The sequence below is a fragment of the Malus sylvestris genome, chromosome 3 (assembly GCF_916048215.2).
Source record: "Malus sylvestris chromosome 3, drMalSylv7.2, whole genome shotgun sequence".
NCBI classification, from domain to species: domain Eukaryota; kingdom Viridiplantae; phylum Streptophyta; class Magnoliopsida; order Rosales; family Rosaceae; genus Malus; species Malus sylvestris.
Window position 1 is genome coordinate 23,908,879 of NC_062262.1, and position 13,521 is coordinate 23,922,399.

The following is a 13,521-nucleotide window of genomic DNA, read 5'->3' on the forward strand; positions in this document are numbered from 1 at the left end:
AGGCCACTGAAGCTCAAGGGAAAATTTTATAGGACGGCAATAAGGCCGGCAATGCTGTATGGCATAGAATGTTGGGCGGTGAAGCATCAACACGTAGGTGTAGTGGAGATGAGGATGCTTCATTGGATGTGTGGGCACACGAGAAAGGATAAGATTAGGAATGAGGATATCCGAGGTAAAGTAGGAGTAGCCGAAATTGAAGGAAAGAGGAGAGAAAATCGGTTACGGTGGTTTGGACATGTGCAAAGAAGGCCTACTGACGCTCCGGTTCGAAGATGTGACCACGGGACAGAGGTTCAGGGCCGAAGGGGTAGAGGAAGACCTAGGAAAACTTTGGAAGAGACCCTAAGAAAAGACTTAGAGTACTTGGATCTAACGGAGGACATGACACAAAACCAAGCGCAATGGCGTTCTAGGATTCATATAGCCGACCCCACTTAGTGGGAAAAGGCTTTGTTGTTGTTGTTGTTGGTTGTTAAATAATTGGGGCATTTGAAAGTCCTTGCTTCTGTAATTGTGAGATGATTATTGTGTTTTGCTTTATTTAATTATAATATAGGGGTGATGGAAAATTTAATTTATGCAGGTGTTTTCCTTTTTTCTTCCTAGCTATCAATTTGGTTTTGCACATGATGCCAAAAAGAACTAGGAATAGCAAAAGAAATCAGATGGTACAAGATCATACTTCTAGAAGTCCCTGCAGTGGAGCGCGGGCATTTTTGCTAGTGTACTCGAAAAGGCTTATAAGGTAAGACCACCTTATCCTTGGAAACAAATTTCTTTTTTAATTTAGAATCTGGTTTTCATGCATTTTATTTTCATGTTGTTTTTGCTGGTGTGTTTAGTTGCTTCATTATGCTTGTTCCTACTTTTCCTTCCGAGGACGTCGAAAACCTGTTTGTTGTGGTTTAGGAAAAAACAATTTCTGATATTCTCTATATGTCTTGAGGGTGCAAGTGTAGTTTTTTTTCTCGTCTTTCCTCCATTATGAAGTTGCTCTCCTCATATTGTTCTGGTCATTTCATATTATCCCCTATGCTACCACCATACATTATGTTAATGTTCCGTATGATTACAAGTTATGCACTTCATTCCTGACCAGTAAAACGCTCTGCCTCGGTTCGATCAACGTTTAGGCTCTTGACATAAAACTAAATGCAATCTATGTTATTGGGTATGGAGGATGTTCTTCCTGCATATATTGGGATTGAACATGCAACTATTATTTCATAGTTGGAATCTGTCTCATATGACCCTTTGGTTCTGGACGATTGATGGCTGTATGCACCTTGTCCATGTCACCAAGCCGTAGTCGCCAAGTTTTAACTCCCCATTTCTTGTAGATGATAGCTCTCATTGAAGGAGAGTTCTCTCTACCCCAACTCCTTTTTTTTATAACAAGGCTAATAATTGTTTCGTCCTTTTTGGGGTTTTTGTTCTTTCCAAAATTAAAAGCTGAACAAACGGTACCTAATTCATGAAGGTTGATACGTTTGTTAGTATTTGACACTTTGTTGGTGTCTGGACGTTTACAGACGTGTTTGATCCCTGCCAGTGAAAACGGTTGTTTTTTATGAAACAGGGACTCTGGCAGTTGGGAAACCCGTAGTAGCCAATGCTGTGCTCTTCTCCAATTACTCAATGGAGGAGTTCTGTGCTGTGTGTCTATTGTCACATAGGTTGGTGCTTATGTTTCAAATTTTTACATGAAAAGTTTAAGTTTGTACAGTTAAGTTACAGATGAGACAACTCATTGTTATTATGCTATTGTAAAATTATTTTTTCAATCATGCTAACATGCCTCTATTTGAGAAATATGTAGGTAAATGGTGATTGCTGAGGCTCATGCGGGAAAATACTGTCCAGGTTGATCCTGAGGTTGACAAGTATGTTTCAGAACATGATAATCTGGCTCGAATGTGTGTCTTAGTTTCCATTGATGGAAAGTTTGCTGAGTCTTTTGCTGTAACTGATCCAGTGAAGCCAGAAGCTGCAAGAGTCATCTCTTATCTTCACTCGATAAACATTACAAGCATCATGGTTACTGGTGATAACTGGGCTACAGCGGCAGCCAGTGCGATGGAGGTTGGCATTGATAAGGTGTATGCTGAGACGGATCCACTAGGAAAAGCTGATAGAATCAAAGAATTACAGTTACGATTATATAATAGTTACAGGGGTGGTGTGAGTGGATTACAATTACCCAGCTCCACAAGTAATTTTGTTCTGGTTTTGAACGCAGATTGAGGATTACTAAATTATATTTCAAATGACTTATCTAGGGTAAAATAATGTCTTATAGAAATATTCAAACTCATTTTTCTATATTAAGTTTGTTTCTGACTTGATATGTTAAAGTGGATTTGGATGCAGATGAAAGGAATGGCTGTGGCAAATTGGCAATGATGGGAGATGGAATTAATGACTCGCCGGCTATGGTTGCAGGAGATGTTGGCATGGCAATTGGTGCTGGCACCGACGTAGCTATAGAAGCTGCTTATAGTTCTGATGAAGAGCAACTTGGAAGATGTAGTTACAGCCTTTGATCTCTCTAGAAAGACCATGTCTCGAATTCGATTGAATTATGTCTGGGCCCGGGGCTACAATATCCTCAGCATGCTGGTGGCGGCTGGAGTTTTGTTCCCTTTCACTGGAATTCGATTACCACCATGGCTTGCAGGTGCATGCCTGCTTCATCTCTAAGCGTGGTATGTTCTCTCTTGTTGCAGTCATATAAGAAGCCTTTGCATATTCAGAGCGTCTCCAATGGCAAGTCTGCATGATAGTGAATGTACGTATCTGAACTAGTTTTCAACCTCTGGTTGTTACTGCAATGAATTTGTACATGCGATCGTGATTAATAATTTAGAAGCAGAAGACCGTAATTCTTGGACCGTTTGCGTATCATCTTTGCTTTGTTCTGTTCAGAAAAACTGATTGGCCAAGTTTAGATGATTTTCGAATCCGAAGAGTGTTCAACTAGAGCTTGATTATATGTAAATGCCGGCAAAGACATTTCATCCGGAAGAATGTAACTGCTATGTGTTTGGTCGCATTTGCATTTGAATCAAAATGTATGTCATCATTAAATATCAATCTTGAAATTTATGGTGTTGTTTGTTTTGATGGTGAACTGAAGACTAAAATTCCACATTTGGGCATCTCCAGCTGTGCCCACAAAATGGACACAACTCGTCGGCCATTGATTGCTCACTTGCAAGTTGCAACGGGGTTGGTACGCCAACTTCAAGTCGTGGCCTTGAATCTCTCTTACATCGCAGTCACCATTCCTCCTCTCACCTACCCACGCTACCAGCAAAAAATGAATGGTGTGTTTGATATGTTAAAAAATCGAAGTCTCCTCACCTTGACCTAGAAGCCGGGCAAGTCTAAGGGCTGGTTTGGTATTGCTGTGCTTTGAAAAAAAACTGCTGTGAGAATAAGCGGCTGTGCTGTGAGAATAAGCGGCTGTGAAATAAAGCCAGTAGAGTGTTTGGTAAACTTTTTTGTGAAAGTGCTTTTGGAAAAAAAAGCAGGATGATAGTGTGTCTTTTCATTAAAGGAGCACTGTAGCTCCGTGTGCTTTGAAAAAACTGGCTTTTTTTCAAAGCAGCAAATAGCAGCTTCAGCTTTTCCTTTGATTTTCAGCTTATTCTCACAGCAGCTTCCAAAATAAGCCCTTTTTTTTCAGTTTACCAAACACAAAAATGATCCTCAGCTTTTTTTCACAGTAGCTTTTTTTTAAAATCACCTCAATCCCAAACGGGGCCTAAGTCGCTCACAAGTCTTGGTAACACCAACTTGTTTCCCTATTTATGTGAATGTAATGAGTTCTAATTTTCGATCAAATTTAAACCGAAAGACGAAAACTACTTCAATTAAGGAGAGAAGTCGTTTCCTACTATAAAAAATGTTGTCGATGATAAACTGCTTGAGTTATATCTATATGATGATTATGGCTAATTACTTAACTGCAGGTGTATTAGCAATATCTCATACCAATTTCAGCACAGATCAGTCTGCGCTTCTTTCTCTCAAGGCTCACATCACTAGTGACCCTCAAAACATCTTGACTGCCAACTGGTCGTCTGCCTCCAATTCCGACATTTGCAACTGGATTGGCGTTAGCTGTGGTGCTCGCCACCACAGAGTCACAACCTTAAATCTCTCGCACATGGGTCTTGCTGGAGTTATTCCTCCGCATCTAGGCAACCTCTCATTTCTTGTTGAGTTGGGCCTTAAGAATAATAGCTTTCATGGTCCCCTACCGCAAGAACTGTCTCGTTTGCGCCGGTTGAAGGCGATTAACATTGGAAACAACAGCTTTATGGGAACCATTCCTTCGTGGTTTGGGTCCTTTCCTAAACTTCAAACCATCAAATTGTACGGTAATGGCTTCTCTGGTTTCATACCCGCTGCTATCTTCAACTTATCTGCACTCGAAGTAATTAATCTGAGAAGGAACGAACTATCAGGTGCGTACGTACCACCATTACCAAGCACCTAGGAATATAAATTAATGTTGCTTGCTTCATGATTACATTTTAACATCTTTGTTTCATTTGAACATCTATATATAAGATGTATAACAATCATCTCGTTTGTTTTTTTTTTTTCCTTCCTTTTTGTTGGAATGCATGCACATAACAGGTAGCATACCCAGAGAAATAGGCAACTTAACAATGGTGAAGGGCATAGACCTTGACTTCAACAAGTTCGAAGGTATACTGTATGACTTAGGTTTTGTTACATGTATACTAGCAGATGCCTTCACACACTGTGTGTGAATAATTTCATTTCATTTTGTTTTTTTTTTTTACTATGAAATGTGATTAGTTTTTAAAATTCTAACAAAAAGAAATCAATTATAAAAATTAGGACAATGATGAGCAGTTTCTTCTAAAGTAGGCATGTTTTCTATTTACTATTTTATTTTATTTTTAATTTTTAAATAGAGCATGCTATGATGACTTGGCTGTGAGGTTGCCGTAAATAACAACAAAATTTATGTTCATGTAATTACTAAATTACCCATATATTTTTTTTAATTTTTGTGCAGTTTTGGTGTGGGGGTTAAAATTGTAATTTCATGTAGTTTTGGTTGGGAGAAGAGTTGTATTAATAGGTACTAAGTAGTTTAGATACGAGCCCCTCCTTAGCAGGAATCTCGTTCCACTTTAGCAAAAATGAAATAAGAGGACTATCATAGGGATCGTATATTTACTGTGTAAGACCCTCATATGCTGGAGCAAAAAGAGAACCTATATAGTGAGTACATGGTCCTTATAATGTTATCCCACTTTTGCTACGGTAGAACGGGATTTCGAGTAAGAAGCAACTCCTATATATGTTTACATGATTTTAACAATATATACGGATTGATTTATAGAACTTCCAAACGAGATGGGCAGTTTAGGTCAGCTGGAGGAGTTGTATGTGCAGTCCAATGTCCTAAAAGGCTCTACTCTTGTGCCTGTCCTCAACATATCTTCTTTGACTACTTTGGCTCTATATGGAAACAACATGAGTGGCAGTCTTCCGGACAATATATGTGAGCATCTTCCAAGTATTCGAATTTTGAATTTGGGTAAAAACCAGTTTGACGGTCTGATTCCCTCCAAACTGTGGCAATGCAAAGAGCTTCGTGAATTGGTATTAGGTGTTAACAATTTCCGTGGAAGCATACCCATAAGTCTTGGCAATTTGACCTACTTAACCAAGATTCAGATTGATGACAATAATTTAACAGGTAGTAAATTTAAGACTATTTGATAATCATTTCGTTTTTAGTTTTTAGTTAAACTGAAGTTAAAAATTTAATGCAAACGTTCTGAAATTGTGACAGGTACAATACCGGATGAGATTGGTGATCTTCCGCAGTTAGAGATTTTGGGATTGGGGATTAATAATCTCAATGGCGTCATCCCATCCAAACTCTTCAATAACTCCATGATAAGAGGAATAGGGCTTTATTTTAATCAGCTCTCAGGAAGCCTCCCAGCATACATAGGTCTTAACATTCCAAACCTAGAATACCTTGAAGTAGCCAGAAATAACCTCGTGGGCGGACTACTCCCTAACCTCTCCAATGCTTCCAAGCTCAGGGTGCTAGACATGAACACAAACTCATTTACTGGGTTTCTTCCTAGCACGCTCTGTTCCTTGAAAAACCTCGAGGTTCTTAACTTGCACTCGAATAATTTGGCAATTGATGCTTCTACTCCACAAGCAGCAAGCACTCTCTCTTGCTTGTTTAATCTCAGAAATTTGACAAGATTGTCCTTGGGAGACAATCCACTAAACACCACGATTCCAGCTTCTCATAGGAATCTCTCTACGTCACTCCTATATGTGAATTTAATCCGTTCCAACATCAGGGGCAACATTCCAGTTGATATTGGCAACTTGAGCAGCTTGATATCACTACAACTGGGAAACAATCAGTTGAGTGGAGCAATTCCAACTTCAATACAAAGGCTACAAAATCTCCAAGGTTTGTATTTGTACAATAACGAACTGGGAGGACATATCCCTTCCTGCTTGGGTACTTTGGCAGTAGCTCTAAGAAGTCTATCGTTAGGGTCCAATTTGTTAACTTCAAAAATTCCATCTTCCTTGTGGGAACTCAAGTATATACTGGACCTAAACTTGTCATCCAATTCTCTAGTTGGACCACTCTCAGAAGACATCGGAAAGTTGAAAAATGTGGTGGATATAGATTTATCAAATAACCATTTCTCGGGAAACATTCCCGATAGCATTGGGGGTCTTCAGAATATGATTAATTTTTCCTTGGCAAACAATTATTTAGAAGGCCCTATTCCCAGTTCATTTGAAACCTTGCTAAGCCTAGAATTCTTGGATTTGTCCAAAAACAATCTATCTGGAGTGATCCCGAAGTCATTCAAAGCACTCTCGCATCTCAAGCATTTGAATTTGTCTTTCAACAAACTCCAAGGAGAAATTCCAACAGGCGGGCCTTTCGGAAACTTCTCTGCTGATTCATTTGTATCAAACGGTGCGCTTTGCGGTGCTTCCCGACTCCACGTTCCATTGTGCAAATATAAAACAGAAGTTAAGCCAAAATGGAGGAAAGCTAAATATATCATCTCAGGGGTCATGTCAGCAATACTCCTAGCGGCCGCTGCATTGATTCTGATACTATGCAAGAAAAGAAATGTCGAAGTTGTAAGAGAAACTGCCTCGCTACATCAAGTTCTTTGGAGAAGAGTTTCGCACCTAGAACTTGTAAAGGCGACAAATGGACTTCACGAGAGTAACTTACTAGGCACAGGGGGGTTTAGCTCAGTATACAGAGGAACACTGTTAGACGGAATAGATATCGCCGTCAAGGTTTTCAATTTACAGCTAGAAGGGGCATTCAAGAGTTTTGATAAGGAATGTGAAATGCTAAGCAATATCCGTCATCGGAATCTTATTAAAATCATAAGTTATTGCGATGAACTTGATTTCAAAGCCCTAGTACTTCAATTGATGCCTAATGGAAGCCTCGAACAGTGGTTGTATTCTCCAAACCGCTCCATGAATATCCTGCAGAGGTTGGACATAATGAAAGATGTTGCATTGGCACTAGAATATCTTCATCACGGTTACTCGATACCTATCGTTCATTGTGACGTGAAACCAAGCAATATACTACTAGATGATGATATGGTTGCACATGTTGCTGATTTTGGCATTGCAAGACTCATCGGTGGTGGAGATTCGATGACAGAAACCATGACCCTAGCCACAGTTGGATATATGGCTCCAGGTGATGTATTTTCTCAATTTTGTATATGTTGGCCTCATTAGGAGTTATAATTTTCTTTTTATCATGTATAACTAAATTCACATACAAATTTTGCAGAGTATGGGATGGAAGGAAGAGTTTCAACTAGAGGGGATGTGTATAGTTTTGGTATTGTACTCATGGAGACATTCACAAAAAGGAAGCCAACAGACGAGATGTTTGTTGGGGAAATGGATTTAAAGCAATGGATTGCAGATTCATTATTTCCAGATGCTGCAATAGGTGAAGTTGTGGATGCCGATATACTTGGGGCAGAGGAAGATGGTGATTTCGTGAGCAGAAGGGATTGCTTATTATCCGTTATGAGATTAGCTTTAGCTTGCTCTGCAGCATTGCCGGGAGAGAGGATTAACATGAAAGATGCCGCAATCACACTCACCAAAATCAAGACTAAGTATTTGAAGGACTGTGGAGGAATGAACTCTTAGTTCTTTTTGTTCTCTATATTTTCGGATCCATTTGCTTATTGTTGTTTTCAATCTGCAAAGACTACATTATCTTCTCATAGTGACAGATACGAAAATATGACGATATTTCTTATTGCCTGTTACCACCAATATATTCCTCCAATTTTAGCCGCCAATACAATTGAAGTTTGCTTGTTTTCTTGATATTTCTTCAGAATGTTAGCTGCCCTTGCAAGAATATCATCTGGATGATGGAGCAACCTACCACTGTACCATTCCTACAACGAGTCAAGCCACTGTCAGATCTACTAAGCTCCACAGTGTTTTCCAATAAGTTTAATCATGTTATGCCAAGTATCGCATGATAAAGAACCATAATATAATTTACTTTTCCACTTATACTCCATAATTGTCCTTAGTTTACTAACCAGTTCATCCTATGACGTTTTTTTTTCTCTCTAGAAAGACAAGCATCAATGCATTTTCATTCTTAATCAAATTGCATTAACTTAGTGCAGTTTCTTAAAAACCCGTTCCCTTGTCATGACTTCATACTAAATCATTAAAACATATCTACTTTTTAATCATGTTGCGTAAGAGTAGTGAAGACTTAAGTAGCAAACAGTCTGCAAGTACAACCCCTAGAAGCAAATAGAGTTAGTTCGAGGATGAAATGAGCATGAACAGAACGATAAAAGCAATTATGTCATGCAAGTTACACTAGGATTTTGCTATGCACCTACACAGAAATGTTGCTTGGCTAAAGAAACACAACTTCAATTCAGTGTCTGCATTTTTCTCTAAGTGGTAGTTTGAGGATGAATGTGTTGGACTTTCCTGTTATGCAGTGATGTATTTTAGAAATGTGTATAGGAAGAAGAAGTTTAGAGAGAAAGTGAAGAGGCAGAGAGAGTTCTCAAAATATCTCAGTGAGAGCCAAAAATGCTCTACTGCATATATTCATTCTTTCCTCAACATTTACATGACTACTAGGAAGAGAGAAGCTACGTGAGCCTATGAGCTCATCATACCATTCATTACAAGACCCTATGAGATCTTGACACATGCTTACATCTGAGCCTAGCACAATATTATCTAATCTCAGCCCTTGATCACAAACTGATTTATTTACACTTGCTAAAGTAAGGAAAATACAGTTTAGACCTTAATCAACTAACACTCCCTTCTAAGGTCTTAACTGAGATTACCCCAAGCTTATCCCTCAAAGCACAGAATCTGTCTTTAGCAAGCGCTTTGGTGAAAATGTCAGCTAGTTGCTCCTCACTTTTGCAGTATTGCAGGTCAATTGTTCCTTCCTGAATTGCATCTCTGATGAAATGAAACTTCCTCTTGATATGTTTAGACCTCTGATGGAATACCGGATTCTTTGACATTGCAATTGCTGATGTGTTATCACACATCAAAGGAGTTGGTTCGATCAATTCTTCACCAAAATCATGCAGCACAAATCTCAGCCATGTAGCTTGAGTGGTGGCTTCTGAGGCACTCATATACTCGGCTTCAGCAGTTGAGAGTGCAACACTCTGTTGCTTTACAGAAGCCCAAGAAAATGCACCACTGCCAAAGCTGAAAGCATACCTTGATGTGGACTTCATGTCATCTTCATCTCCACTCCAATCACTGTCACAAAATCCTATGAGTAGAGCTGCATTTCCCTTTTCATACTTAATTCCATAGTCAACAGTTCCTTGCACATATCTGAGGATCCTCCTTGCAGTGCCAAGATGTTTGATGGAAGGACAGTGCATGTACCTGGCAAGTACACATGCTGAGTACAAGATATCAAGCCTTGTTGCAGTTAAGTATAGAAGGCTGCCGACAATTTTCCTATACAATTCTTCATCTACAGCTTCACTCCCATCACCTTTCCTTAGCTTATCCGTGGGAGGTAAGGGTATTGAGACAGATTTGCAGCTCTTCAAACCAAACTTGTCCAGTAAACTCAGTGCATACTTTTTCTGGTGAATAAAGATACTCCCTTCTTGTTGGATTACTCCAATTCCAAGAAAATGATGCAACAAGCCTAAGTCGGACATCTCATACTTGTTCATCATATCACATTTGAAATCTTCAATCATTTCTAAACAGCTTCCAGTATAAACTATGTCATCCACATATATAGAGACAATCAAAGTTCCCTGTCCATCCACATGTTTCACATATAAGGTGGCCTCACTTGGACTTTTTTTTAAATCCACTCTGCAGCAAATGAGTATCAATATTGCTGTACCAAGCTCTAGGAGCTTGTTTGAGACCGTACAAGGCCTTTTTTAACTTATATACTTTGTGTTCTTCTCCCTTGACAATATACCCATCTGGCTGATCTGTATACACTTCCTCTTCAAGGATCCCATTCAGGAAAGCAGACTTTACATCTAACTGGTACAGTTTCCACCCTTTCTGTGCTGCCAAAGCAATGAGTGTTCTTATAGTGTCCAATCTAGCCACAGGTGCAAATGTCTCATTAAAATCAATTCCGGGCTTTTGAGTGTACCCTTTGGCAACTAATCTTGCCTTGTGTTTTTGTACAGTGCCATCCAAATTCAATTTGGTTTTGAAGATCCATTTTACCCCAACAATTGGTTTGTCACTTAGCCTATCAACCAATCTCCAAGTGTCATTCTGCTCAATCATAGTAATCTCCTCATCCATTGCTTTCTTCCAAGCTTCATCTTGAGAAGCTTCAATGTAGTTCTCAGGTTCAATGACACTGAGTCTACACTGAGCAAACACTTCATTCAGATCTCTCCACTTCTTTGGTGTGTTGTCATAAGTTTCTGTGAGTGGAATTTCACTCTCCATATTCACAGTGTTAGGAGCATCATTGTGTACACTGGAAACATACTCACTTCTTGTATTTGGGCAAGATAAATCAGAGGAACTAATATTAGTTTCTTCACACACACCATTTTCTATCTCAGTTATGCTTATACCCTCATTAGCTTCTGAGAAAGGTACTGAGAAATGCACAGTTTCCATATTCTCCCAATTAAGAGCAGCATCTTCATCAAAAATAACACTCCTTGAGACAATGATCTTGTTGTGTTTCAAATCATACACCCTGTAACCCTTTTCTCTTGTCCCATATCCAACAAATACACATTTCTGTCCAGTTTCATCCAGTTTCTGTCTTAACTGGGTTGGCACATGAGTGTAGCAAACAGAACCAAAGATTCTCAAGTGTTTTACCCTTGGTTTTCTACCACAGAATTCTTCAAAAGGAGTCTTGTTCTCTAGTGCTTTGGTAGGACACCTGTTAAGCAAGTAGACAGCAGTGTGAACTGCTTCACCCCAGAACTTGAGTGGTAATTTTTTTTCATAGAGCATGGTTCTTGCCATCTCTACTATGGTACGATTCTTCCTCTCAACAATACCACTTTGCTGGGGAGAATAAGCAACAGTGAGTTGCTTTTCAATACCAACATCTTCACAAAAATTTTCAAATTCTAGAGATGTGTACTCTCCTCCTCTGTCACTTCTGAGTTTCTTCAGTTTGTAACCAGTTTGTAATTCAGTCATGGCCTTGAACATTTTAAAAATTCTGAATACCTCAGATTTGCACTTCAGAAAATAGACCCAACACATTCTGGACTTGTCATCTATGAAGGTAAGAAAATACCTGCTACCTCCAAGTGTCTCACTCATGGGTCCACACACATCTGTGTGTACAAGTTCTAAGGGCAACTTTGCTCTCCATTTATGTTATTTGCTAAAAGCCTCTCTGTGAGCCTTTCCAGTAGCACACCCTTCACACACCTGATTGTACTCCTTTAGATATGGCAGACCATACACCATACTCTTTTCTTGTAGCATTCTCAGGCTGTCATAGTTTAGGTGCCCAAATCTTCTGTGCCATTTCCATGTGTTACCTTCAGTGGTAGCAATATTTGCTACAATATGATCCACATGATTAAACATTAGTGGAAAGCATCTATTTCCCTTCATTTTCACAGTGACTATATGATCTTGCAGTTCACGATCTCCAAATATGCAGGCCATGAAATCACCAAACAACAACCAATAGCCATGTTCAACCATTTGTCCTACACTGAGAAGATTTTCATCCAAACCAAGTACAATCATTACTTCTGGTATGAACCGAGTGCCTCTTTTGGTCTCCACAATCAGTGTGCCTTTGCCAACTGAGTCAACCAATTCCTCTGTGCCCATTTTCACCTTACACCTTATACTTCTGTCAATGTTGATCAGCAATGATTCAGTACTGGTCATGTGGTTACTGCAACCACTGTCCAGATACCAAACACCACTATTTTCTTGCACAGAGGCCTTATGACAGGCATAGAACATCATTGCATTATCTTGAACATGATTCAAATAATTTGCAGTATGATTTTTCTTTGGCTGGTGACAATCTCTCACTACATGTCCAAATCTGTTGCAGTTATGACACTTAGGTTTTCCTTTGAACCAACACTCTCCATGATGAGCCTTATCACAGATCTTGCACTTTTGTTTAACACCCTCAGTGATCTCACCCTGTCTCTCAAGCTGTCGAGTGTTGTTTTCCCACTTCCTAGACATAGACTTCCAATTCTTCTTTCCCTTACTGTGATTTCCCTGTGTGAGTGGCCTATTCTGTGCTTTAGGTACAAGACCCATAGTGGAGAAAGCATGCTCCGTGCTTGTAATTTCATCAACATGTCTACTCAATCTAAGCTCATAACACTTAAGAGATCCTACCACTTCTTGCACAGTCACAGTATTCAAATAAGAAGTTCTTTCAATCACAACACAGATTGGATCATATTGACTGGACAAACTAATCAAAACCTTTTGCACTTCTCTTTGATGAGTGAGGTTCTCACCATAAGATTTCATTTGATTAATTAATTCAAATAGTCTAGTAAGATAGACAGATAGAGATTCATTCTCCTTCATTCTCATATACTCAAATTCACGACGTAAACTTTGAAGTTTAACAGATCTTGCCTGTTCATCGCCGCGAAACTCCTCCTGGAGTAGATCCCAGGCACCCTTTGAGGTCTCTTGTGAAGATCTCCTTCGAGACAGCACTCTGAATAATGCCCAGTGCCTTAGCATCTTTCATGAGCTGATCTTCCATGTGTGCGTCCAACTCGTCATCATCTCCTTCATCATCATCCGATGAGGATGAATCTTCCTCGTCTTTCTCCTTCTTTGTTTTCTTCTTTTCTCCTTTCTTCTTAGATTCTGGAATAGCAATCCCTTTGTCAACCAATTTCCATATCCCATACGATTTGAAAATGGTGACCATTCTTACTTTCCAGAACTCGAACTCCG

General features: G+C 39.4%; 2 protein-coding genes across 4 annotated transcripts in view; one reads left to right on the plus strand and one right to left on the minus strand.

The window, feature by feature from the left end:
- The window catches only part of LOC126614698 (inactive beta-amylase 4, chloroplastic-like), a 57,250-nt gene that overhangs the window by 28,673 nt on the left and 15,056 nt on the right, over nucleotides 1-13,521 (minus strand). The window lies entirely within an intron of this gene.
- Nucleotides 1-13,521, plus strand: part of LOC126614691 (probable LRR receptor-like serine/threonine-protein kinase At3g47570) — a 56,358-nt gene that overhangs the window by 2,280 nt on the left and 40,557 nt on the right. The window contains exons 3-7 of the mRNA XM_050282347.1: nucleotides 587-748; nucleotides 3,978-4,475; nucleotides 4,651-4,722; nucleotides 5,390-5,749; nucleotides 5,846-7,774. Of these exons, the coding sequence (XP_050138304.1) occupies nucleotides 4,175-4,475; nucleotides 4,651-4,722; nucleotides 5,390-5,749; nucleotides 5,846-7,774 (2,662 nt within the window). The 5' untranslated portion in view covers nucleotides 587-748; nucleotides 3,978-4,174. The remainder of the gene's footprint in view (nucleotides 1-586; nucleotides 749-3,977; nucleotides 4,476-4,650; nucleotides 4,723-5,389; nucleotides 5,750-5,845; nucleotides 7,775-13,521) is intronic.